The sequence below is a fragment of the Macaca nemestrina genome, chromosome 13 (genome assembly GCF_043159975.1).
Source record: "Macaca nemestrina isolate mMacNem1 chromosome 13, mMacNem.hap1, whole genome shotgun sequence".
Classification (NCBI taxonomy): Eukaryota; Metazoa; Chordata; class Mammalia; order Primates; family Cercopithecidae; genus Macaca; species Macaca nemestrina.
Window position 1 is genome coordinate 107189780 of NC_092137.1, and position 27234 is coordinate 107217013.

Consider the following 27234-nt stretch of genomic DNA (forward strand, 5'->3'; position numbering starts at 1 on the left):
CATCATGCAGAAATATCAGATAAATCAAATTCAGGGAGTCTGTAAATTACAACTGCCCTGATCCTTCAAAAATGTCACTGTCATAAAAGACAAAGACAGAGGATGGTTCCAAATTAATGGAGCCAGAGGTAAGACACTTGAATTCAATGCATGATCCTACATTGGCTCTTGGGCCAGAAAATACATTTTTTCTTTTTTTTTTTTTTTCCTGAGAAGGGCACTGTTGGGACAAGTGGTAACATTTGAATAAGGTCCACAGATCAGATAATAGTTAGGTAAAACTATTTGTGAATTTTGATAATTACACTGTGGTTACACAAGGGATTACTCTTATTTTTGGGAAATACATACTGAAGTATTTTTAGTGTAGAAAAAGCAGTATCATGTCTGTAGTTTATTCTGAAATAAACTGTACACGTGTACAAAGTGGGAAAACATGAAAACAAATGGGGCAGATATAAAAGGGTGGTTCTTTGTGTCATTCTTGCAACATTTTTGTAAGTCTGAAATTATTTCAAAATGAAGTTACCAAAATCCACTGTAGTAGTAAAACTCCGACTGAATAGAGGGGCCAGGCCGTTCAGCCCGGCAGGGTCAGCTGGGAATGACACTGCATTGGGAGAGAAGAGGGGACATGCACTGGGACTTTGCGCTCACCTGTGCCTCTCTCACCTCCTCCTTCAAGGATTCAGCCTCCACAGCTCCGTCTCAAACGCTTCCCCACTGCCCTTAAGTGGACTGAATACATGACAACTACACGACAACTTCCTCTATTTCTCTAACTGGAAAAACGGGAAAATATCCTGTCAGGCTTCGCAAGGCTCATGGCAATAAAAGACTAACACTTTAGACAAGGCATTGTAATAGCATTAAGCAAATAAAGACAGTCAGTATTTAAAAGGTTAATATCCATCCGAAAGCAGCGCAGTGAGGTACACTGCTTGCCAAGAGAGGATAATTCCCTTGTGAAGACAGCAGGTAATTTGAATTCATTATTTCCCAAAACGGCCTCCCATTACCTTCCCAGATTTCTGCCCCCAATATTTAACAATGGACCATTAAGTGTGATTCCAGACAATGGACTGTTTTTAATCTAACAAGTATCAAGACGGGTGTCTGTGGCTTTGAAGATCACTGTGTCACTATCCAGAGTATTATCCAGTGTTTTGAACTATTTTTTTTTTTTTTAGACGGAGTTTCACTGGACTACAATGGCGCAATCTCAGTTCACTGCAACCTCCGTCTCCTGGGTTCAAGCGATTCTCCTGCCTCAGCCTCCCGAGTAGCTGGGATTACAGGCGCCCACCACCACGCCCAGCTAATTTTTTGTATTTTTAGTAGAGACAGGGCTTCACCATCTTGGCCAGGCTGGTCTTGAACTCCTGACCTCAGGTGATCCACCCACCTCGGCCTCCCAAAGTGCTGGGATTACAGGTGTGAGCCACTGTGCCCGGCCTTGTGTTTATGAGCTATTTATAAAATCTGAATATATTTATCTTTGTTTTAGAAAAATTGCGTTATAACCTAGAATCTATCCCTACTCCTGCCCCCCAATATCCCAGCCTACTAAGAAAGCTAAAGTCCTTTAATTATTTGTGACTGTATTTTTGCACTAATATTTTTAAGATATGCAAAAGAATATGCACAATGACAAAACCTTGTAAATACTGCAATCAGACAAATTTCTTTTACCAAAAGCATGGGAACAATAGGTTGCTTCTTACTGGAAACACAGACATGACCATCTTAAACATTAAACTGTGAAATGACATTGGGAGAAGAGGAGGGGAGGCAGGCTATGAACCTGTTAAGGTGCTGCTATCACATCCTCAACAGAGAGGCAAGGTAACATAGACAACCCAGCAGCCTAGGTTTCATTTGCATGTGACTCAAACTACTTCCCACCTTGACAGCTTCACAAGAGGATGGCTGGGGACTGTGATGCACTCCAGTCCCCACGCCAGCCTTAGCCCATGTCTTGTCACTGACCACTCATGGCAGCCATGGAGGTGCATTCACCAGGTGCATCTGGGCAGGCCCACAGGAAAGCCTTGCGGAGTCATGCATTCATATTGCATGGTTTAAAGAGAAACTTGTATAAGATCCTTGAACACATCCAGCTCTGTAGTCAAAACCTCTAACAGAATCCTTGAGAATGTGCGAGCTTATCTCAGTACCCAGAGCTCCTGGCAGCAGGGGGACATGTGGGCGCCAGGCAAGGCCTACTGCTGCCGTTCTCTCTCAGGCAGCCCCATCTAGGGCAGATCCTGCCCTGAGAGTGTCTACAAAGCCCCATCCAGATGGGAAGGAGACAGGCCCAGGGGATGGTCAGTTCACTGCCTAGGTTCAGAGATGTCTCCATACCCACCAGAAATGATCTATCCTGTTGGATTCTAGACACAATCCCAGAATTGGGACTTGAGTGTATTCACCTACCCTCTTAAAGGGACTCAGGTCCTCCCCACTTCCATCCTGAATACACTGTGGTCCCACTTCTCACCAGTTCTTCCTAGTCAACCAAGAGACAGCCACGTCCAGTCACACACAGGAACACCAAAATCTCTTTAGGTAAACCAAGGCAGAGGAACTGGAGGGAATGGTTACTTCAGTGACAAGTTATAAAACCAACCAAACTTCCAAAAAAACTACATTTCAGATTTAGGCTGGAAAGGAACGTATGTTCTGTGAACTGGCTTATGTCAGGTGGAGGATGCCAGGAGTTCTGCCAACTAAAGACAGTATTTTAAGAAATTCTTAAGTCCATCAATGTCACACTTCCCATTTCACAACAGAATCATCACTACAGCACGCTCCTCAAACACCCCCACAGAAAGGTAGGAAGATCCAATGTGTGTTTGAAAACATCCTTGACTCTTAAATTCCATACTGAAGAACTGAAAGTGTCCTTTGTAATGGAAAATGTCTATTTGTCTAAAAGAAGCCTAAAAAACATTGTATAAAGGCAGAAAAATAATAATTCAAAGGTAAAATCCATTTACTTAGCAACAATGAACTAAGCATGACCTCCCCTAGAAGAGAAAACAGATTAAAAAAAAAACTTTAAGAGGTACTTATATGAAACAACAATGTCCAGGAAAAAAAAATAGAGCTAGAAGAGAAGGGGTAAGAATAAATGATATTAACAACTATAACATTTTCCACAAAATAAGAATTAGTGTCTTCCTTTTGGATAAATCAACTGAATTAACACCTTTATATGAGGTGTTTAAAACTTTGTGAACAAGTAAATACCCTATATCACACTTTTGCTAGTGCACCCTTTAGCAGAAGCAGTCACAGGTGTTCTCAACAGTACTAACTCCTGGAGTCAAGGTCTACACATCTAAAAACCTCCCCCACGTGGCCGGGCGCAGAGGCTCAGGCCTGTAATCCCAGCACTTTGGGAGGCCGAGGCAGGCAGATCATGAAGTCAGGAAATCGAGACCATCCTGGCCAACATGGTGAAACCCCGTCTCAACTAAAAATACAAAACTAGCTGGGTGTGGCTGCGGGCACCTGTAATCCCAGCTACTCAAAGGCTGAAGCAGGAAAATTGCTTGAACCTGGGAGGCGGAGGTTGCAGTGAGCTGAGATTGCGCCACTGCACTTAAGCCTGGTGACAGAGCAAGACTCCGTCTCAAAAACAAACAAAAGTCTCCCATGTGAAAAAGGTGTCCAAATGGTCACCTATATTGCCCCCAGGTAAAACAAAAAAACACTGCTTCTAGTAACTACAGATGATGATACAGGCTAAAATTTTTTTAAAAATCAAGAACATAGCTCAAAATAAGTGGCAGTCAATTATCCATAATATAAAGTTTTTATAACTCAAATTACAGGCTATTGATGAGTGGCCTCCTAATACATTTCAACAATTAAATGTCCAAAGACAACAGGGCTCTGCAAGGGCAATGGCTCCATGCTCTTACTCAGTTCACCCTGCAAATTGCAGGAGAGCCTTTTACATGAGTGCTGGGATCGCTCCCATGCGCTAAGTGACAAAAGATGTTGTTTAAAAATTACCTTTAACTTTGACCTAAAACGCACAAGGGGAGTACAGAAACACACTACATCGATTGAAACCTATGTTAATAATATTTAGGTGAGACTATCTCAAAGTCTATAAATAATCCCTATTTTAGCATTGTTTTAAAGTCTGCTCATAAAATTCCTTTGCTGCCTCCTACTGTATTATTTAAGTGCCATTACTTAAACTCAATCATAAAACAAATGAAAAATGGGAAAGGAGAAACAATGAAAGGTCACAACTAGGCAACAGTATTCATTTCCAGAATTAGCATGTAGTTATAACAAGTCACTTTGTCTTTTTTAAAAAATACGGTGTGGAAGGGGAGGGCGTGGGCAGAAAAGGGGGTTAAGAAAACATCATTACCCTCCTTGCATAGTAAGCGTTAAACTCGTCTCCGATTCGCCGCAACTCTTGGGCGATCCGTATCTCCGGGCGCATATCTGCAGGTTCAGCCTGCCTCCTGGAAGCTGCATCAGAACAAACAAAACAAAAATCACACTGTGGTCCATGGATCACTGGGAAAGTTCCAAAGATAAGTCTCCAAAGGCAAGCCCATCTCACACACTCTTTCACGTTTCTGGGAGCTCCCTGACTTCAAGAACTACAGCCATGTATTAAAGGTTAGAGTGGCACAGTCGTCTACATAACTCTGGTTAAAGAATACGAGATATAGAATAAAATTTCCTTTTTCAAAACTGGAGATTCAGAATTGCTGAATTCATTCCGACCCATTCATACAGACTTCCATTTCAAGAAGCTACTCACAAGAAAATGGAAAATCCTGCCAAAGAAATAGGCTTGAAACATAATTATAACAGAACAATTTAGTTTTTCAGTAAAATAATCATTCTGATCTTATTACAAGGTAAAAATTCCTATATAACTTTCAAACATTATCTAAAAATATGAGGTGAAATGGCTGTCCCATTCAAAGCCAAATAAGCGAAACCCCGAGAAACCTGAATGAGTTGGTTTCTATGAAAGCAGGTACGATGATACAGACAGCTGTCTTCAGAAGGGCTACCCCAGGGCCAAAGGAAAGCATAATTGCATGTTTTGTCTCAATATTAATGCATCCAATCAAGATGAGCTCAAGTCTGCAAACACCACATGGAGAGAAAAAATGTTTTTGGGTCTAAGAGCAAAGGCATTTCTGAAAGGAGAAGAGAGAGGGAGGACTGCCCTTTCATTAAGCTGTCACTAACATTCACACCCAGTACATTCATCTGTGTACTAATGAAACCATTAAAAGCCATGTGACAGCCAAAATTGAAGGAGAACAAAAATGTGAGTTGTCAAAAGATCCCATTATGCATTAGGAAGATTATATTCTCCATGTGCCACCAGGAAAGCATTACACTCAGAGGCTAACAGTTCAGTAACGTGTACAGGAAACGAGATAAAATTCTTGGATTTCCACCACTATTCACATGTAACTTATGCTAACTTACTGTAAAAACGGGCACACCGTACTCACAATTAAACACACGTATTACGTTTTCACCAGAACAAAATATGTAAAAACCTATGATAATAGGATTTTGCAATAATAAGGAACATAACTTCCTGTTTTTTTTGTTTTTGTAAAAGGCCGGTAAAACGGACACTGATTCAGAGCTCTATAAAAGCACTTAAAAGTGAACACTTTGAAGAGTTTTTGCCAATTCTTCTAAAATCTCTTGCCTCATCTTCTCTGACCCCAGCCCCTTCCCAAGTGAATTTAACAATAATCCCACAAAGGGAGGAACTGCTGTAGGAAGCCCTGGTGGAGAAGCACGAAGGCTGATGAACAGGAAACTTTTAGGATGTCAGGCATGGCCTCTGAATACAGCCAATCATACAAAATTTACTTTGATTGTACCTGTGTCACACAAATGTTTCTAACAAATCTGTAAAAAGTCTTAAAATTAGTTTTTGAACTAAACTGGGAGAAAACAAAATCTCTGGGTACATGGGATACCAGGTGATGCTGATGTCATAGTTCCTTTCCCTGGGCTTACCGCCCTTTAAAGAGCTACTCTTTTTAAGTGTTCATTCCCTGATTTAGAAGCTTTTAACAAGTCAGTTTACCCTTAGGGGAAGAAGAAAAGTGTGTTTTGTTTGGGCACCCACTGCACAAGAGTCTCATGCAATCCTCCTAAAGGAGATGCGCCTACCCATACGCACAAATGAATGGCCAGCCAGCAAGACACCATCACTCACCTCTCCTGAGCTTCAAGCTCCACCTGTTTCTCTCTACACATGACTGACAGAGGAAACTGCCTTCAACCCCGGAGTCAGAAGTGAAGAAAACACCAATTATCAAAAGGATATCTGTGAACTACAGATTGATGTTTTATAAAGTTGGCAGACTGGTAAAAATTGCAGGCCAAGTTACCCAATACTTAATACATCAATGATATTCACAAATCCACTCAACAAACACAAACACTCACATGCCTGACATTGTTCTAGGAGGTGCTCTGGGTACAGCAACAACAGAGGCCATGCCCTGCTCCCACAGGGCTTACCTCCTTGTGGATTAACCGCTTGATTTCAACTAACTGCTAAATTTCTTTGGGACAGGGAGACATATATTATACTTTTTATAAGACAAAACAAAAATAACTCCCCCCATCAATTTCCCCCAACTCGTAAATAAAGTCCACTGGATTCTCTTTAACACCTTGGCTTGTGTCTGTGGTTTAGAAGCTTCCACGGCTTGTGCTTGGGCTGGCAATTGCAAACACCACCAAATACCATCAAAGGGGCAGTCTCTGTCAGAAGCCAACCTATCAAAACTAGCACTTAGTGAATACATTCAACATAGCCAGCAGGTAGGAGCTTTTAACAAGTTAGCCAATTTCAACTTATTCATCTTAAGAGATAAATGCCCTGCTGGCTTTGGCAGAAGCAAATAAGCAAATGGCCTGTTTCTTGTACAAAAAGAAAAGTTCAGTAGTTAACATTAATTAGCCTAAATAAATTCATGGATATAAACACATCCCTAAGCTCTGGCAGGGAGAAATGGAGGGTGTGTGTGTGTGTGTGTGTGTGTGTGTGTGTGTGTTTGTATGTGAGATATAGGAGGCTGTACTGTTACAAGTCCCTAAGCAACTCTGATGCAGATGGTTTCCCAACCAGACCCTGGTGGGCAAAAGGTAAGAAACCATGGCAATGCCCTGGAGCCCTGAGACATTATCTTTAGCATTTCAGAGTTAGGAGAGTTGTATTAACCAAAGATAATGGTTTAGAGACTAGGCTTATACTGGAATTGCATATACTGGAATTGGCAACAGCTACAGATTACTAAGACAGCTATCAACTGTACTTAGGTGTCGTTTTAAAAAGTTATTATGGAAATAGATACTATAAATTCACTTTGCAAAAAAGACTGATCTGTGGGGGCTACTCTAACTAGCACCTATCACTTTTTTTTTTTTTTTAAAAAGCCAGTGTTTTTTCGAGAAGCAAATATAGTTATTTCTTGAATCTATAAACCTAAAAGTAATGGCAAACATCCTGCAATAAAACCTAGCTAGTAAGCACACAGTAGTACATGGCTATGAAGACTACATGACAAAAACACTTATTTTGACTACTTTAGACCTATTTCTAGATTTTAAAAGGGTAGTTTTAATCTGTTAATACAGTGCAACATAAAGTTCAATTATTTCTTAAGTGACAAAATACCTTCTGTGGGGACAGAGGAAGCCTCTCTTTAACTTCATGACTAATTTAATGTTAGTGAGTCTCACACCACATGACATCCACCAGAACAAATGAATGGGGTCTGGAAGCCCCACAGTGGCACTGATCAGCGCGAGAATTAAGTTTTTTATTTCCTTTAGCATCGGTTTGCTTTGCCACCACGATGGCAAAGGGATCGACTGGAATGGTCTTCCAAAAGTGTGCCTGGAGCCCATGGGGTTTGGGATACAGAAATCTCCAAACACACGTTCTCCACCCTCACTCCTAGAATCTTACCTGGATACTCAACCCAATTCCTCCCATCCTAACATATTCGAGCTATCAAAAAGATAGCTTAGGTTGACATTTCTAGTTTATGAGGAAAGTAAGTACCAAGCATAAATATTTTATTTTGCTATCTGCAATGTGTCTGACTGTCATAAATGTTGATACCTGGTCAATAAAATGGCTTTATTTGAAATGAAAGCTCTTACTCCGTAGGAAGATCAAATTTTTAACTTGGCAATTTTATGTGAACATAAAAAATTCTTCGAAGGGGAAATTCTGATGAGGTGCATTTTTACCCACAGAAAAGGTAGTTTCAGCATTTATGAAAGTACTTCACTCCATAAACCCGGCACTAATTTTTTTTTTTTTTAAAGCACAATAAAATATAAAGTGCTCTCGAGGTAAAGCAGCTCCAAAGCCGCCATCTGCAGCAAAAGCTCCAATCCTGCAAGCAGCAGACTCAGGCAGAGGGGACTTCCGAGGCAGGTCCATGTTTTCTTTCTCTTTACTTGTTTAAAAAAAAAACCCCACTAATCAAAACTTTTATAATGCAATGTGTCAGATACAAGCAATTTTTGCCAAAAGTGTGCCCGCGGAATCTTCAGACTTCTTAGAAATCATGTTTTGAAGTCCAGAACTTACTGGTAACATTATTTCCTATGGGAACATACCATGAAGCATTCTTAATCCATTTCTGGAGGAGTGGGGAGGGCGTTTTCCAACACCAAGGAACCTCAGTTGTACTCAAAGATGCATGTTTCTTAACAAACTATTCTGGCTCAGCAACAGACTACTTTTAAACTCAAAGTAATTTAAAATCTTAAAAGTTCAACAACTGAAAAATTAATACCGTGGTTAAGTGGTTGATAGTGAAATCAGGCTGGGGCTTTCACAAAGGACTTTCTGTAGCGCCAGCAGCCACGGCAGGAAATTTATTTTTTTTTAAAGAGAGATTGTCAATTCATAATGAGCTCTGTATCAGTCAGGCTAAACTTTGATTTCTCTTTAATGTCCAAGAGCTTCTACTCCAAAAGCCTCTACCCCAGTGCTCCAAGGAAATGAAGTCACATCATGACATTCTCTCTCCAAAACCCAGTCGTTCTCTGTGACGATGCCATAAAGTGACATCTAATGACTCAGGTGTGTGTACTGGGCGGCAGGGGCATGCCACACACAAGCATCCTCAACTGCGCCTCAGTCTGGGAACGAGGTTGGTGCGACCCTCATTTCCGAGGGACAGCTGCTGTTTTAGTTCCCGTCTTATCATTACTGGAGTTTCAAGTGTAGTACCAGAAACCAAATTAAAACTCACAGGAACGCTTCACTCTGTACTGTTTCCAGATGTTCAGATATCTACAAACACTCGGGTAGAATCAAGATTAGATTTTCAAGTAATCGGCGTGAATTAAGCTTTGAATCGATAGTCAACTCAGAACTGAGAGAGGATTTTACACACAGAATAGAACATACTTTGTCAAAAAGTGCACATTCTGTCTGGCACTTGTGGGAAACAGCCAGGCACAGCCGGGGACTGCAGGGCTGTGAGGAGAAAGAAGGCCTGTCCTTCAGACATTGCAGGGCTGTCCACCTTTACTCTCTGGACAGATTCTGCTTTAACCACCAAAAGCAATTAAGGATCCTGTAAAGGGCCATTTCTTTGTGGAGTCTGAAACTAGCTTTTAACCAATTCCAAGAGCTACTCCAAAAATGTTTAGAGGCGACATTGCCTCTGTCTGCAGGTGGGCTCTCTGAAGCTGACATTCATTTAGAGAAATAAAAATTCCATGATGTTTATTCAACTTTGTAAGTCTCCTTCTTTAAATATCTTCAGAAATCTCTTTCTAAATTCAGAGTTGTCCAAAGCTTACAAGAGGAGGGATGCAAGAGACCAGCCCACTAATGTTTCCTTATGAGACTCACCTGTCTGATGGAACTGTTTCTAGTCCCAGTTAGCTATAAGGCAAAGGACAGCAACTGCCATCAGCATTTGCGGCAAATGCTATCAGAATAACGGTTGAAATCCTCAACTCTGATGGTTCTCGGAAATAAAATAAGCAAGAAACCAACGACACACACACACCTCCCTCCAGGTCTATTTCTCACTTGTATCATTTTATTTTTTGGCAATCCCAATCAATTCCGCTGAGCCACTCGATGAAAATAAAAGTTATGAGAAATAAAGTGACAGGATTAGTACTCAAAGTTTCCTCAATCTGTCTCCCTGGAACACATTTGTGTCAAAAGCCTGGGCAGTCACATGAATTCAAGATGATGTTTCAAAAACAGCTGCTGGAATAAAATACTATCAATAATAAAGTTTATGAGATGAGGCCAGTGTTTTCATACTTATTCTTTCAACGTGCACTGCCCACTGCCTTTATGGGGCTATGGTCAAAAGAAACAGCTTTCATCAATTTCCAGCCTGACCATTTGGAAACTGACAGTAAACCAAGGCTGTGAAGTTGGACAGAAGTCTGGAAACTACTGTTCATGAGATTTTTTCCCTCTTTCACTATTATCTGTCCCTTATAATAAAAACACAAGTCTAAAGACATTAAGATTAATGCGTTATGCCTTTTTACTCATTTCTCATTCAACATCAGAAGAACTAATTATCCATGTCACCAGAGCTGTCCCCGACACACATATTAACATATTTACTAGCAGCTGGAGACAAGCCAGGAACAAACCCAGACTGAGCTGTGTGTGATTCCTATATTCAAGGACATCCCTAGCTGAGTCATGACAGAAGCCCAGCATCTTGCACCATGTGGGAGACCTGGGCAGGAGCCCTCTAAGACTCCCAGCCTGTGTGTCCGCTTCCTGGGACAGATCCACATTTCCTAAGGCACTGCTGTGCTCACTGAAGAACACCGAGTGCTACAAAGTTATTCCTCATAGGGAACTGAAATGTTCCCTTCTAAGCCCCACCTCAATCTTGATTCCACCCCTGTGACTATCAAGGAAATCTATGATCCCTCTCAATCACCACCCTGCTTTTCGTCAGTGAACCTGTGCCAAATCTGGTCCTAAACCAGTTCTTTCCATGTGCCTTTTATGACATCCCCTGGGAAGCCCCTTGACTACCTGGCCCCGCCTTGGTGTGCTCCTGAAATCGCTGCTCTGAATAGTGTGTGACAGTGTTCTGCCCTCGGTGTTCTGCTGGGGAAGGACACAGGACACTGAATACTGCTACTGCTCCTTAGTTTTTCTACACCAACCTTCGTTCCAGTCTGTCTCTGGGACAGCTGCAGCTCCATTTCTATAGCTTTAGATTACTTTCAGAGGATTAAAAGTGTCTGACCTGTGCCATTTTATTCTGAAAAACAAAAATAATCCCAAAGCTAAGGACAGCCAAAAGAAGACCAACCCTGAACTTACTTTAGTGCAAAAACACAAACCCCTATATTTCTTCTACTGACAACGTAAACTATCCAATTTATTTCCCCATAAGAAAACTATATACAATGGTTCACTTAAGACCATTCTTTAGAATTAAAATGGTTAATCTGAAGTTACTGTAAGTTGTTTCCAGCCAAAAAACCAGATCTGGGCAACAGGGGAGGGAGATGAGAATTTAAACTAAAAATATAAGAATTTCTGATGACACAATCAGTGTGGCTTCCTCTATGAAATTTAAAACCAGTAGCAGGAAACTGGTGATTAACATCTTTTCTCCTAAACTCACATTAAGGTCTCCAGTATTCCTGTTTTCACCTCCATGATAAGAAAGACCAAGACTCAGGTCAAAAATAAGAGCAAAACCAGAATCCTAAAAAGCTACCCCTTCGGCAGTTTTTAAAACAAAAATGGAAAAAGCCTATCAATTTTATGTACATGGTTAAAACTTACAATGGTGATATACAAAGTGAAGTACAACTTAACACAGGTATGATTGCTGATAACACACTGTAGAGCTGAGACATAACGAAAGCTTCTCACTTAAAGTCACAAAAGGCAGCTGCTTCTTTTTATCCCATTTTGAATAAAAAGGAAAGCGTTTCACCTTGATTATGCTAACCACTCGAGCGGCCACTGAACTTCCCTATGAAGGGCAATTCCAAGGGAGGATCCAGTGGCCTCATCTGTAAACCACAAAAATGTTGTATAAATAAATTGTGCCATGTCTTCCCAGACAGATGACTTTTTTTTTCACAGAAGGAAAAGAACGGGAGGTAAAGTCTTCCTTAGCACAAGTGCAAGTTAAGGATGTATAGAATTCTGTGCTGAAAGACTGTGTTCTGGTGCTTTTGAAGGTCTTCCATGTGTTTGGGTTCACACATTCCTCCTCCTCCTCCTCCCCGATGCCCCCACTTTCCAGGGCAAACACAGCTGCTACCCAGTGAGTCTGTATCCTAGACGAGAAACACACTGTGTGATACAGATAGAATTGAGATTGTTCTGGCCGGGTGCAGTGGCTCACACTCGTAATCCTAGCACTTTGGGAGACTGAGGCAGGCAGATCACTTGAGGTCAGGAGTTCGAGACCAGCCTGGCCAACATGGTGAAAACGCGTCTCTACTAAAAAAATACAAAAATTCACCAGGCGTGGTGGCACCTGCTTCTAATCCCAGCTACTCAGGAGGCTGAGGCAGGAGAATCGCGTGAACCTGGGAGGCGGAAGTTGTAGTGAGCTGAGATCGCGCCATTGCACTCCAGCCTGGGCGACAAGAGCAAAACTCCGTCTTAAAAACAAAAAACCAAAAAAAACACAAGAATCGGGATTGTTCTAACTCAATGTAGGCCAGTTCCCCATAGGCACCAACTCCCCACACTGCTGTGACCACTGCGGAAGGGCCATGGCCCTAACACTGAGATTTCCAGGCAGGCTGAGGCATTTGCCCCAGGGTTGTTAACAGCCCTATGGGAGGACCAAGGCTGGGCTGGGTCACCTGCTGGAACCTCCCACTCCACACCTTACACTAGAGGAGCAGAGGAACGCAAAGATGAGTCAACACCGTGTACAGTGTATGCCAGGCTTTCTTTGCAGAGGACAGAGTTCTAAGCTCCAAATGAGCACATTAGTGAAATCCAAGTGAAAAGAGAAGGAACTGCTGGCACTCATATATTGCATTAAATGCCAATGAGAGTATCTTTAAATCAACAAATATTGCACTCATGCTATGTATCAAACTTTTTCTTAAGTTGGTAAGTTGCTTTGACTAATTTACTAGAATTTATGCTCAAGTATCAGTAAAAATGAGGTGTAAACTCACACATATACTAACATTGTATCTATTCAGAATTCACTACTAGACTACTTCAGGTTAACACCTTTTTCAAGGGACCAAATAACAGACAAATCAACAAGAAAATACACTTTTAGTCTTTTCTCCACCACACTTAATCCCACAGAAAAGTAACTCACTCAACAAATGAGGTTGTTGAGCTTGGCTCACCTCAAACACCTTCGCAGATGCACATGCCTAGGAGAAAATCAGATTCCATCCACTTAAGCCGCCTACTTTAAAAAAAAGTATCCAACCACTCCTTAAGTCTTCTATAAATTGCTAATAGTAAAATGTTTTAGGAACTGGAATGGGAAGCATGTTATGACCCAGTAATACAATATATTTTGGGGAGAAAAGGCCCTAGGGTAATTCAAATAGCTGAAATCCTTACATTGAACGTGTTTCCATTTAACACACACACTCTTATCAGCTTGAAATGATTTTTTTTTTTTTTAAATTTTAGCTTCAAAACCATTTCACTCCTAAGAAAGGGAAGTCCAAACTAAACCAAGCATTATGTACTGTGCAGAGGGCAGTCTGTCAGCACCAAAGACCCAAGTTCAACCTGAGGCTGCAACACTAAGCACAGCCCAGACTCATGTCCAAATCCCCAAGTTCGGTTTCCTCACTCTGCAAGCAATGTCAAGTCCCCACTGCAAGGTTTGCAGACACAGCACTTGCAGTCGACTGGCTGGCAATGACTGTGAGCGCAGATGTGTGACTGAAAGGGAGACGTGCTCCATGGGAAGCCCTCACTCCTGCCTCGTGGTCCACACAGAAAGGCAGAACAGGAGAGCTGCATGCCAGCAGCCCTGTCTCAGGGCTATTTCTCGCCACACCTGTCTTCGCAAACCACAACTCTACTCACAAATCATGTGGATCTGGTCCAAGGCAGAGAAGAGAAAATACAAAGCACATTTTGGTTTCCCAGAGGACATTGGGGGAAACAAATTCATTCTAAGCAAATACTTAAAACCACGAAGGCCTGGCCTCTTACAAACGGGTTAAACTGGGTAAACGTTTATACTGACTGTTTACTTCTGCTACCTCATAGTGTGTGAAAAAAGGTTACCAAGAAAGATCCATAACTCACTCACTTAGAAATACCAAAATTTTGATTATCAATGGCCAATAGTCTGTTTAACTGCCTTCTCACTAAAGGAGTTTAATTACCTCAGGGAAAAGAAGGAAAAAGCAGTTGTAGAAGTCTTGATTTCATTCACACAATGAACACTCCTAAGGTTAAATCAACGAGCAACCAATGTACCCCTTATTCTGGGAAAAAGTACTAAGTTTGGATTGCAAGAAAAAGTACTTGAGTCTATGTCTCACGTCTCAAGACACATTTTGAACTATAGTCAAGTTTCTGCCAAATCAAATGGGCCGTCTCCAGCAGGTGTCCCCAACTCAGCCCCAATTCAGAGAGAGCTGGGGTGCGGCGGGTTTCCAGATGTCCCTCCATGATTTACCCAAGAAGCTGAGGTTCTTCTCAGGTGATGTTCGGTTCACTGGCAGGTTAGCGGTGATTCAGACCTCCTCTTCCCAACCCCTCCAGGCCAGTTTCTAGAAAAGATGTTCTTTTTTGCTTGCTTGTTTGTTCTGGGACCCAGGAGATTAGAATTGTAGTAGCATTTCCAGATGAATTCACTTCCCTAGAAGTTTCCTATACTCCTGGAACGACAACTCCTTTCCACGGAAAGCAGTACAGAGCACTTCATTACAGTCATGCTCACTAACCTGCCAGGGCTGAGGGCTCACTGAGGGGCAAGGGAAGACTGCTGTGTGAGTTTCCACCAGGCGCCTTCTGTCGATTTGCTTATGGAAAAACTCCCCATGACCCTCAGAGGTGAGCACTATGAACTCACTTGATGGCTGAGGAAGCTGAAGCTCAGACAGACTCACTGCTCCACCCAGGTTCCATGCAGGGTGGGCAGGACTGGACCCAAAACCTGCTCCAAACCCAAGGGCAGCCTGTGGGGAAGACAGCTACCAAGAGCAACCTGCCAGTACCGAATCTCATGATCCTGCCCGATGGAGATGTTCCCTGAGAGATTACTCACTTTGCAAAAAACAAAAAGGCAGACCCCAAAAGAGTAAATTAGGGGGCAAATGTTCACCCGGAGTACTTTCGGTGATGGTATGGGACCAAAGCTTGATCAGCCTGGACAAAATGTTTACCAATGCAAAAGACATAACGGTTAACACTGAATCACACAAACAAGGTACGCATGCCCAGTGACAGGCTGCTGGGAACACCAAAGACAAAGATTAAAATTATAAAGAGCCAAAGTTTTAATAAGTATTATTTACTAAATTTGTTCTGATTATAAACATAATACTAGTTATGACAACTGCATACGTACACAAAGGCACACAGAAAAGACGACCTGTGGCCAGGAGCAGTGGCTCACACCTATAATCTCAGCACTTTGGGAGGCCGAGGCGGGCACATCACTTGAGGTCACGAGTTCGAGAACAGCCTGGCTAACATAGTGAAACCCTGTCTCTACTAAAAATACAAAAATTAGCCGGGTGTGGTGGTGGGCGCCTGTAATCCCAGCTACTCGGAAGGCTGAGGCAGGACAATCACTTGAACCTGGGAGGTGGAGGGTGCAGTGAGCTGAGATCATGGCACCGCATTCCACCCTGGGTGAGAGAAAAAGGGAGAAAAGACCACCTGTAACCAGAATACAACGATACCCACTAGTGACAGTTTAATGTATTCTTATATTTTTGACATGCCAATGAACTTCTTTAATACTAAACTAGACTATCATAAATAATCTTGCAGTTTTTTAAAACTTAACTTTAGGCAAACAGGCATTTCCCCTATGCCATTATTCTTAACACCAGGAAGACAGCACCAGTCTGCCAAATAAAAAAGGGCAGAATAATGTAGATTCTCCCCTTCCATTAGAGGACCAAGGATAGTCGTTTGGCTGTATAAACAATGCTGTGATGAACCCCCTTGCATGTATGTTTCTGCTAGCATTTCCTGAAAAAAAAAAAAAAGGAAATGCTACGTATTCTGCTCTGTACCTGCAGTGCAGGGTCTGAGAGATGTGGGTGGCACAGAGCTTACATCCAGCACAGGAGCCTGTGAGGTCTCCAAGGACAGGTGTTTGGCTTCTGTCCACAGTGTGATGAGACTTGCAGAGAAGGAAGGCAGTCTGAGGTCAGATGTTCCACCACAAGTCTCAGCCATTGACTGAGCAGGGACCAGAAGTGGATTAGGCTAGAAATGTCATCACATGAGGAATACATTGAGAGACTGAGGCTGGCCTAACAAAGAAGGAATGGAGACAACTTAATTCTGGTGTGGGAGGTGGAGACGGGTAGGGAGAGGTGGTGGTTCAAAGCGAGTCCTGTGACAGGCAGGATGACCACAGACATGGGGTATGTGGAGACTGGGCCAATGATCAGATTTAATGGTTTTAAAGTAGGTCAAGCAGCAAGGCATCAGAATGTACAGCATTCAACTGGCAATTAGGTGTACATCTCTAAACCTACCACAAGTACCCTAAATATAAAACAAGTCAGAATCTTTAGTAAGAAATCCCCCCTAAGGCATGTAAAATCGGACTTGGGTTACCCAGACATTTTCAGGAGTGATGTTTGAAAGCAGCACAGAGCACGCCCTATGGGCACACCACGAGAGTCACACACAGTAGAGTTACAGCAATAGATACTATGGTTATCATCTGAAAAAGGTGGCCTGGATCACGGCTAAATCTCTTTCCATCGTTGTAAGTCTGTTATTCCATATAGAGAGTAAAAAGAAAGAGGGAAAGAAGTAACTTCTAAAATTCAGAGTAGTCTTTGCAGTCAGAGCCAATTGATACTGCTATGGTATGAATATTACATCCCCCCAAAACTCTCGCTGAAACCTAACCTTGAAGGTGATGGGTGTTAGGAGGTGGGGCCATTGGAAAGGGATTAGAGATCTCACAAAAGAGACCCCGGAGAAACCCTCACCCTTTTTATCACTCGAGGACACAGCTCGAAGGTGCCGTCTAAGTGGCCCTCACCCCACACACCAAACCTGCTTTCGTCTTGGACTTATCGCCCTCCAGAATTGTGAGAAATAAACTTCTGTTGTTCATAAGCCACCCAGTCTCAGGTATTCCTTCAGAGCAGCTCAAAGGGACTAAGACAAATAGTCACCATCAACACTTAAAGGAAGCTGTAGATCTCTAGTTCCACTAAGGCGGAGAAGCCATCTCCCCAGGTCCTTCCTCTCCCAACTGAAGACCTGAGACAGAACCCCAGACAACCCTAGACAGAACACAACGAGCAGGCCCAGGAAAACTGAAGTGGGAAATAGGACGGGCTGCTGGGGACCTCAGGACTTGAGGGATGACGGACAGGGAGTATGCCATTTTCCTCACTCCCATGTATCCTGGACAGCATGCTGCAGAAGAAACCTCCGACTGGGCCTCTCCAAGAGGCGTAGATAACAGCTCCATGGGAGGCCTCTTCTCCATCGCCAAGGGACTGAAAAGAGGGTGACCTAACAACAGAAAACCACTTCATGATTTCTGCCCTACTCCAGCCAAATAGCAATGGGAAAACCACAACACCCCTGGCAGCAGCTCCATAGCACAGCATGGCCAGAGTGGGGAGTTGATCTTCCAGCCCATCCCCAGCCCAGGGGACGCAAGGCGTGCTCTGATTCCACCACCAGATGGTGTCAGCAGGCCGATCTCCCGGATCCTGCCCGGCAGAAGCAGGCAGAGGTGATCCGGCTTGCCTTGCCAGAGCAGTGTTAGTAGGACAGCTATCTAACTCCCCTCCCAGGGTAACATTAGTGGGGCTAAGCAGTGAGCAGTGAGCTAAGCCTCCACCTCTACGAAACAGCAAGGTGTGGGCACAAGGTGGGATTAGTTAGTTGACATGATATTACATACACCCACTGAACCAGACAGTGCAAAACAAGGTTCATGGGCCCACCGGCTCTCCCAGCCCTAGCCTTGGGTATCTGGGCACCCAGTGGGTACTGAGTCTCCACCCTATCTGACTAATTAAAGAGAACAAAAGAGAACTCCCCGACCCAGCATCAAAGAGGGAGAATCAGGTAATGGAAAGTGGGCCTGGTTGGCATGTTGTACCCGACTCCCCCACCCCTGGTGGTGGTGGGGGGGGCAGAGGGAAGCTGAGTTCTGGCCTCTACTCTGCAGAAACAAGGCGTGAGGCAGCCCTCTACGGTCTCCCTGCTTCCTGGTGTCAGCAGTGGCTGAGGGAGCCAAGCTTACACACCTCCCCCAACAACTGGACACAATAAAGCAGTGTGCACCGGGGCCCCTATTTTGCTTGGAAAGTACCAGCAAGGCCAAGGAGGAATCTGAACTTCCAACTTACCTAGTAGAAACAGGCAGAAATCATAGAATTGAAAAATATAATTAAACATAAGTTTAAAAATCAGTGAATATGAGGCAAAATCAATAGAATTTACTCAATCTGAAGAGAGAGAAAATATACTGGAAAAAAATGAACAGTCTCAGGGACTTACAAGACTAACAAAAGCACTAACATTCTTATCATCAGAGTTCCAAAGGAGAGGAAGGGACTGGAAAAGTATTTGAAGACATAATGGCTGAAAACTTCCCAAACCTGGCATAAAACATGAAACTCCAGATTCAAGATGCTGAGTGCACCCCAAAAAGCATAAACCCAGAGAAACCCATGACAAGACACATCACAATTAAACTTCTTAATATAAAAGACAAAGAATCTTGAAAGCAGCCACACAGGAATGACACACAACTTAGTTGAGAACACCAATTCAAATGACAAGGGATTTCTCATCTAAAACCATAGAGGCCAGAAGAAAGTGGCATGTTTTCCAAGTACTGAAAGATACATCAACGGCGAATTCTATCTTCAGTGAAGATATCCTTCTGGACTGAAGGGGAAATAAAGACATTCCTGGAAGGAGAACTCAGAGGAGTTGTTACTAACAGACCTATCATTAAAGAACTAAGGAAGTTCTCTAAACGGAAAGGAAATGACAAAAGAAGAAAGCTTAGAATTTCAGAAAGGAAAGAACATTGGAAGGGGAAACATGGGAGTGACCATTAGTAGACCAACAGTACTTTCTTAAATCATATTTGATGATTGAAGCAAAAATCACACCACCAACTCATTCAGTGCTCAATGTACGTGGAGGAAACTTAGACAATTATATTTGAAAAATGGGGCTAAACGAGCCTAAAGAAAAGTAAGGTTTCTATTCTTCAGCTCCCGTCATAGAATGCTGTGACCATTGATACCAGCAGACTTAGAATATATATTCCACACATACACTGTAATACCTGGAACAACCACTAAAATGATACAGAGCACTATATTTTAAAACGCCACAAACAAATCAAAATGAAATCCTAGAAAATGTTTGCATAACCCACAGGAAGGTTAAAAAACAAAAAAAGAAACAAAGAACAGAGGAAACAGAAGACAAATAATAAAAAGGCATTTAGACTTATATATCTTATGTTAAATGTAAATGGTCTAGACCATGTAAGAGACAGATTTGGCAGACCAGATAAAACAGGTTCATCTAAAGACATGCCATATATAAAAAACTTACCTCAAATACAACACATGCAGACTGAAAGTGAAAGGATGGAAAAAGGTAATACTATGTTAACATTAATACATTAATGTTAAAAAAGCAGAAGTGCTACCAATACCAAATAAAGTACATTTTACAGCAATGATAGAAGATTGGATCCAACATGAAGACATTTTAAATGTGTAAACTCCAAACAACAGCACCTCAAAAGACATGAAGCAAACTCTGATAGAGCTGAAAGGAAACAGCTGGAGATTTCAGCACCACATTCTCAGCAACTGACAGAACAAGACAGTAAAATCAGCAAGGAGAGACAAGAACTGAACAATACAACCAACCAATAAGATCTGAATGATGTATATATAACGAACACTCTACCCAACAGCAGCAGAATACAGATTTTTTTTCAAGTACCCATGCAGCATGGATCAGTCACCAGAAGACCATATCCTGGGCTATAAAACAAATCTCGACACATTTGTAAAACTGAAATAGTATCAATTTGCTCTCTGACCATAATAGAATCAGAAAGAAAACAGTAACAGAAAACAGGACAGTCTCCACAGATTTGGGAAAAAAACACACTTCTAAATAACCTAGGGTCAAAGAGGAGGTCTCAAAGGAAATTTAAAAATATATAGAGAGAACTCAATGAAAATGAAAACACAACATACCAAAACACATGGGATGCAGCTAGGTAGTGGTGAAAAGCAAACTTCTAGCGCTGAATAAATGCTTACATTAGAAAAGCGAAAGGGTTAGGTAAGACTCCACCATCTCTGGTCCTGAGACATGGCCCCTGGGTTTGTGGATGGCAGTTCCAAGGTGAATGGACAGCATGCTGTTTGGAAGGCTGCCATTCTAATTGAAGAAAATCATTTTGCTTTTGAGTTGTTTATAGCTTATAATTGAGTAAAGCATACTTTTGTAAGCAAAATTTACCTTTCTCTCTGAGTTCTCCAAAATTTGGAAACTACTCATGAGTATTCTTATTTTATGGCAATATAGTTATTTGCATAAGTTCAGTAAGAATCTGTTTTCTTTCGTAACAGTCACCAAAATAGACCATATCCTGAGCTACAAAACAAACCTTGACACATTTAAAAGAACTAAAATTGTACAGAGTATGTTCTATATGCAATTGGACACATGGGTTGTTTTACCAAGGCTTTAACTGAATGGAATATTTTCAGATATGACCAGACTGCTTTAAAGAATAAAAAGCCCCTTGAAAAGACAGGCCTGGTACCTGTCTACACAGCTCCCTTACAAGGTTCCTGACCTTCGATAAGCAAAGAATGTCATTTTCCGACAGGCCCAGGAACCTCAAGATACTTTGGGACCTCGAGGAGAACGGAATTCACCCGATTTGTAGGTATTACAAGCAATGTTTGGTGGCAAATTTTCAGCTTGGCTTTGCCTGGAGGCTTCTAAAAGTCCAATCTGAGATTTCTTATGAAAAAATTCCAGCAAAGCCAACTTAAAAAAAGCCTACATGGCCAATCACTTTTCTTGCTGCACTTTAGGCAAATAATCAGGCTAAGTATAATGAGACTAACATGTATTTTGCAAATAAACTGGTCCTTGATAGGAATGGGGAAACTGGAGAGAAAAAAATATGCTCCAAAGAAAACTATAATACCTGTTATCAGATTCTAGCCCTAACCATTATTTTTGAGTTTTCATTACTTGCCTACAATTCAAACTGCATCCTGAATTATTTCCTAGCTACAAGTCTCTAAAGAACTGAGTTCTAATTTTCTTCATGTTCTTTTTCATTATAATCCTTGTGTGGATATTAACAGTATTTATCTCGTTTTGCTTCTTCCGAGAAAACCAGAATCAAGGCATTCTGAGGACTGCAAATGATTAGTCAAAGCCTGAGAATCTCCCTCATTTGGAATCCCACTGTGCCCAATCTATTTTTCCATTGCCAAGGCACTACTGGTAAAGCTATACAAAGTGAAGCACACCCACTAAAGGCTCAGGGACCATGGCAGGAGAGCAAGGCACATGAGACTGTAAAAGCCAGACTGGGGGCTGGAGTGTGGAGGCCAAACAACTCCATCTTGGATGCTAATCTGCTGTGTTGACTTCTGATTAACCCTGGTTTTGGGAATGCCTCCAAGATTTCTATTTTATCTACTGTTCCTTGGGTACGGGCATGTACTTACCATCAATCCTGTCCTTAGTTTCATATTATCTTACCATAAATCCTGCCCTTAAGCAACTGTCCTATACATCCCTTCTGAAGCATATACACCCTTTCCCTATGGCACATAAGCCCTGGGTCTGGAGGGTAACCATGCAGGGATCTACCATCTCATCTTGAGGCTGCCCGAGATAGTGTTTCTGTTTGTAAATACGTATTAAATGTTTCCTTCTGAGAAAACAGTAAGAAGAAAAGAGAGGAGGAAAGGTCTCAAAACACTATTCCAAGTTTCCATCTCAAGAAACTAGGAAAAGAACCTACCTAGCACAAAGCAAGCACGAGGAAATAATAAACAATAAAATTAATAATAAGAAAGTAGAGAAAAACCAGTGGAACAAAAAACTGGTTTAAAAAAAAGTCAAAACTGATAAACTTTTAGAAAGACTGATAGAGATTAAAAAAACACAAATTACCAGTATCAGAAATGAAGCAGGAGTTACCACAACAGATCCTGCATCCATTAAAAATATGGGAGTACTACAAATGCTTTTCACATTCATAAATTCAACAACTTAGAAGAAATGGACCAATTCCTCAAAAGCTACAAACTATCAAAACTCAACTGAGAAGAAACAGACAACCTGAACAGTCCTACAAAAACTAAGAAAAAAATAAATATATAATCTAAATGCCCCCTGCCACCCCCCAAAAAAATATCCTGGCCTAGATGGTTTCACTACAGAATTCTACATTGAGAGAAGAATCAATATCAATTTTACACAATCTCTTCCTGAAAATAAAAGAGGGAACCCTTCCTAACTAAGGTCCTGATATAAAAACCAGACAGTCTTAAAACAACAGACACCTCTCAAGAACTTAGGCACAAATACTCTAAACAAAATATCGACAAATTCAATCCAGCAGTGCATGAAAAGAATTACAGACCCTGCCCAGGCAGGATTCGTCTCAGACATCCAAGAGAGACTTAACGTTGCAAATCAATGGAATGCCCCATATCAACAGGTTAACATAAATTAACATCAGGGGCTCACATCAACGGATACAGAAACATTTTACAAAACCTAACACCATCTATTTATGACAAAAACTCTCAGCATTCTGGGAATACAGGTTAAAACTTTCTCATTCTTTTTAAGAGCACTCATATAAAACCTACACTTAGCATCATATTTAATGATTAAAAACAGAAAGCTTTCCCCCTAAGACTGGGGACAGGGTATGGACGTTTGCTCTCACCACTCCCAGTCAACACAAACACGAGAAGTTCTAGCTAGTGCAACCGGGCAAGAAAATGAATTACACAGATCAGAAAGAAGATATAAAACTGTCCCTATTTGCAGATCACATAACTATACAGATCTCCCAGGAAATCTATGAAAAACTCTTGGAATTAAGGAGTTCAGCAAACTACACAACAGAAGACCAACACACAAAAATCAACTGTATTTCTATATACTAAAACTGAACACACAGATGCTAAAAGTAGGCCCAGGCATGGTGGCTCAGGCCTGTAATCCCAGCACTTTGGGAGGCCAAGGCGGGCCAATCACTTGAGGTCAGGAGTTTGAGACCAGCCTGGCCAACGTGGCGAAACCCATCTCTACTAAAAATACAAAAATTAGCTGGGTGTGGTGGTGCGTGCCTGTAATCCCAGCTACTTGGGAGGCTGAGGCAGGAGAACCGCTTGAACTTGGGAGTTGGAGGTTGCAGTGAGCCAAGATAGTACCAGTGCACTCCAGCTTGGGCAACAGAGTGAGACTGTCTCAAAAACAAACAAACACACACAAAAACGAGAAGTAAAAGTACAATAAATACTTCTAATCCTCCCTGAGTTCCAGCTGTGCCAGGGCCTTGCCAGAACATGCAAACACAGTGTCCTTCAACAGGTGAATAGTTAAGCAAACTGTGGTGCATCATCTATGGAATACTATTCAGCAATAAAAAACAAGGCACTATTGTTACGCAACATCTCTGATTAATTTCAAGGGAATTATGCTGAGTGAAAAAAGCCAATCTCAAAAGGTTACATTCAGTATGATTATACTTATACAGCATCCTTGAAATGACAAAAGTACAGATATGTAGATCAGATGAGTGGTTATCAGGGGCAAGGAAGAGACAAAAAGGTGGCTGTGGCTATAAAAAGGTATCATGAGAAATCCTTGTGGTGGAGTTGCTCTGTAACTTGACTGTGGTGTTGGCCATACAAACCTACACATTTGATAAAACTGAATAGAAGTAAACACTCACAGACACATGAAATGGACTGCATGTGAAACTGATGAAATCTCAATACGGTAGAAGGATTCTGTTAATGTAAAATTGCTGGTTGTGACAGCATACTATAATTCGGCAAGATGTTACCACTATAGGAAACTGGGTGAATGGCATATACGATTTCTTTGCATTATTTCCTATAAATGTATGGGAATCTATAATTATCTGAAAAAAAATTGTTTTAAGATGCAAATTTAAAATTGGGTAACTAACAATTAATGTGTTTGGAACTGGTAAAGCAGAATATCGTTCTCTTCTAGCACTTTCTCTTCCCACTTAGGACCTAAAAAGTTTCCTTATTTCTCTTGGTGTCAAACAAGCGACTATGGGGTTTCAGAAACAGAGCTGGGACTCCCTCAAAGACACCTCTATTGCGAGGCTCCAGGCAGCCTGGAGGTGCTGAGGAAGCATGTGCTCTACCATCTACTTTTTGAAGTCCAAATATACCATGGAGTTTAAAGAGGTAAAACAAAACTCCATATTTGCCTGGAGAATGCCGCTGTTTACAATGCTCATTTAATGTTTAAAATGCTCACAAGATTCGGCTGATCACTTTCATTCTCTTAGGTCAACCAAATAACCCAAGGAGTAAGCTTCTTGGAAGTGATGTGCCCTGAGTGGGAAAAGTCAAGTCTTGCTTGCTAGAGCAGCACTGCACACTCCAGTTCCTCTCTCTGTGAGGCCAGCCTGTTGAGATGATACAGAACACCAGCCACAGATCGAATTTTGCATTTTTCTAGTAGCCACGTTTAAAAAGGTAGAAAGAAACAGAGAAAGTCAATATTAAAATACATTTTATTTAATCACCGATGAGCATGACTAGATGCTCAAGGAAGAGGGAGAGAGGTGGCTGTGCTTATAAAAAGGTATCATGAGAAATCCTTGTGGTTGAGTTGTTCTGTATCTTGACTGTGGTGGTGGCCATACAAATCTAAGCCAGTAAATATAAATCCAAACCACAATGAACTATCACCTATATCCTCTAGGATGACTACTGTTAAAATAAATAAAAAAAGTGTTGGTGAGTATGTGGAGACATTGGAACCCTTGTGCCCTGTTGGTGGGAATGTAAAATGGCACAGCCTCTATGGAGAACAGCATGATGGTTCCCCCAAAAATTAAAAATAGAATTACCATATGATCTGGCAATTCCACTTCCAAGTATATATCCAAAAAACTTCAAAGCAGAACCCCCAAAAGATATTTGCATACCTATGTTCATAGCAGCACTACTCACAACAGCCAAAAAGCAGAAGCAACCCAAGTGTCCCTGATAACTGAATGGATCCATGAAATATGTGATATACACACACTGGAACAACCTTCAGCCTTAAAAAGGAAGGAAATTCTGACATTCTGCAAGATAAATAAACCCTGACGACATTATGCTAAGTGAAATAAGCCCGTTATAGAAGGGCAAATACTGTATAAATTTCACTGATATAAGGTACCTGAAGTTGTCAAATTGATAACAGAAAATAGAATGATGGTTGTCAGAAGCTGGGGGGAGGGAGAAATGGGGAGTTATTTAATGAGTACGGAGTTTCTGTTTTACAAGGTGAAGAAGTTTTGGAGATTGGCTGCACAACAAAATGAGTGACCTGAACACTACTGAACAGTACACTTAGAAATAAATCGTTTAGGTGGTAAATTTTATGCTTTGTGTTTTTTTAACTGCAATACAAGTTTATATTACATTTAACCTATATATTTAAAATACCATTTCAACATGTAACCCATATGAAAACAATTAAACTATTTTGCATTCTTTTTTATTTCCTCAAAATCCAGTGTGTATCAACACTGACAGCACAACTCAGTTCAGACTAGTCCTATGTCAAGTGCTTAATACTGTGCGTGGCTTCCCTGCTGTGCAGTGCTGAGCTAGACCTTAGCTATCACCACTATGTGGCAATCCTTACAGCTAGATCCAGGTAATTAAAAACATTTTGGCGGAGCAGAGGTCAGGATCTTTTTCTTGCTACCTGCCTTCTTAAACTATTTGTCCTCAGTTAAAAACTGCTCCTTGGAAAGGCTAACAGGCAGAGGTGGATTGACCCGCAACATCTCCTGGGCTTCTCCTCTTTGTCAGGCACTCGCTAGCATCTGCAGGACATTATTCCCCGCCCAGGGAGCTCACAAACTAAAGGAGGGGTCAGACAATTACCAGCTATAAGAGAAGTACCCACAAGACACTGAGGAAAAAAAAAAGAAGAAGAAAGCCATTAACTCCCATCTGTGAATTCCGATGTGCCAGGGAACAAGTATAAAATTGAAGACATTTACTAACATGACACTAGGGAGCATTCCTCCATGTCCTAACTTTTCTCAACTCTTATTTTCAATCGTACCGACTACACTTTAGTGTACTGACTACGCTTTAATTTGCATTAAAAACACATATGGCATAAAACACTCATCCAAAAAGGCACTCAGTAAACCGACACATGTGAGTGATTTTGATAAAAATAATCAGTTATTCACTAAGGTATCATTTCTCAAGTTAATCCTCCCAGAGTGTAAGGAGACTAAAATTGAGGAAAAGTGAAAAAACTGCATCTGTTGCCCAACAGATAAATATATTCCTTGATTCCTTGAATCTGTCTTCAGAAAAATCAGAGACATAAAGGAAAATATGAAAATAGTATTAATACACGTAATTACTATACATTCCTCACAGGACTTTACTTTCTCATTAGAACAAAGATGCAAAAACAAAACTTCAAGACACACTGATGTCTAACCCAAGTTGCTGAGCAAAAAACTGCTTTGTGGCTAAAGGAGCCCCTGGCTAAGGCGAACCTCTTTTTAACCTCACATTTGTGTTCCACTAGTTCAAACCAATCATAATGACTTCTTTGTGAAAAATGTATTTTGCAATAAACTATCAAAAGCTTCATTGAAGAACTTCATGGATAGGGTTGAGTAAAGAATACTAAACAATGTCAAGAGAACCACTTATGAACTCAGCATTATTTCAGTGGTCTTCAGGCAT

General features: G+C 41.4%; 1 protein-coding gene across 6 annotated transcripts in view; it reads right to left on the reverse strand.

The window, feature by feature from the left end:
- Positions 1-27234, reverse strand: part of LOC105471817 (BCL2 like 11) — a 45142-nt gene that overhangs the window by 13839 nt on the left and 4069 nt on the right. For 3 of the 6 annotated variants that reach the window (XR_011612006.1, XR_981364.2, XR_981365.3), the window contains 2 exons: positions 4394-4497; positions 658-782 (listed from right to left, as the gene is read on the reverse strand). Coding sequence is in view for 3 of the 6 variants with exons in the window: in XM_011724562.2 (XP_011722864.1) it covers positions 4394-4497 (104 nt within the window). In the remaining 3 variants the exon portion in view is untranslated. The remainder of the gene's footprint in view (positions 1-657; positions 783-4393; positions 4498-27234) is intronic. The other 3 variants (XM_011724562.2, XM_011724564.2, XM_011724561.2) reach the window with 1 other exon arrangement.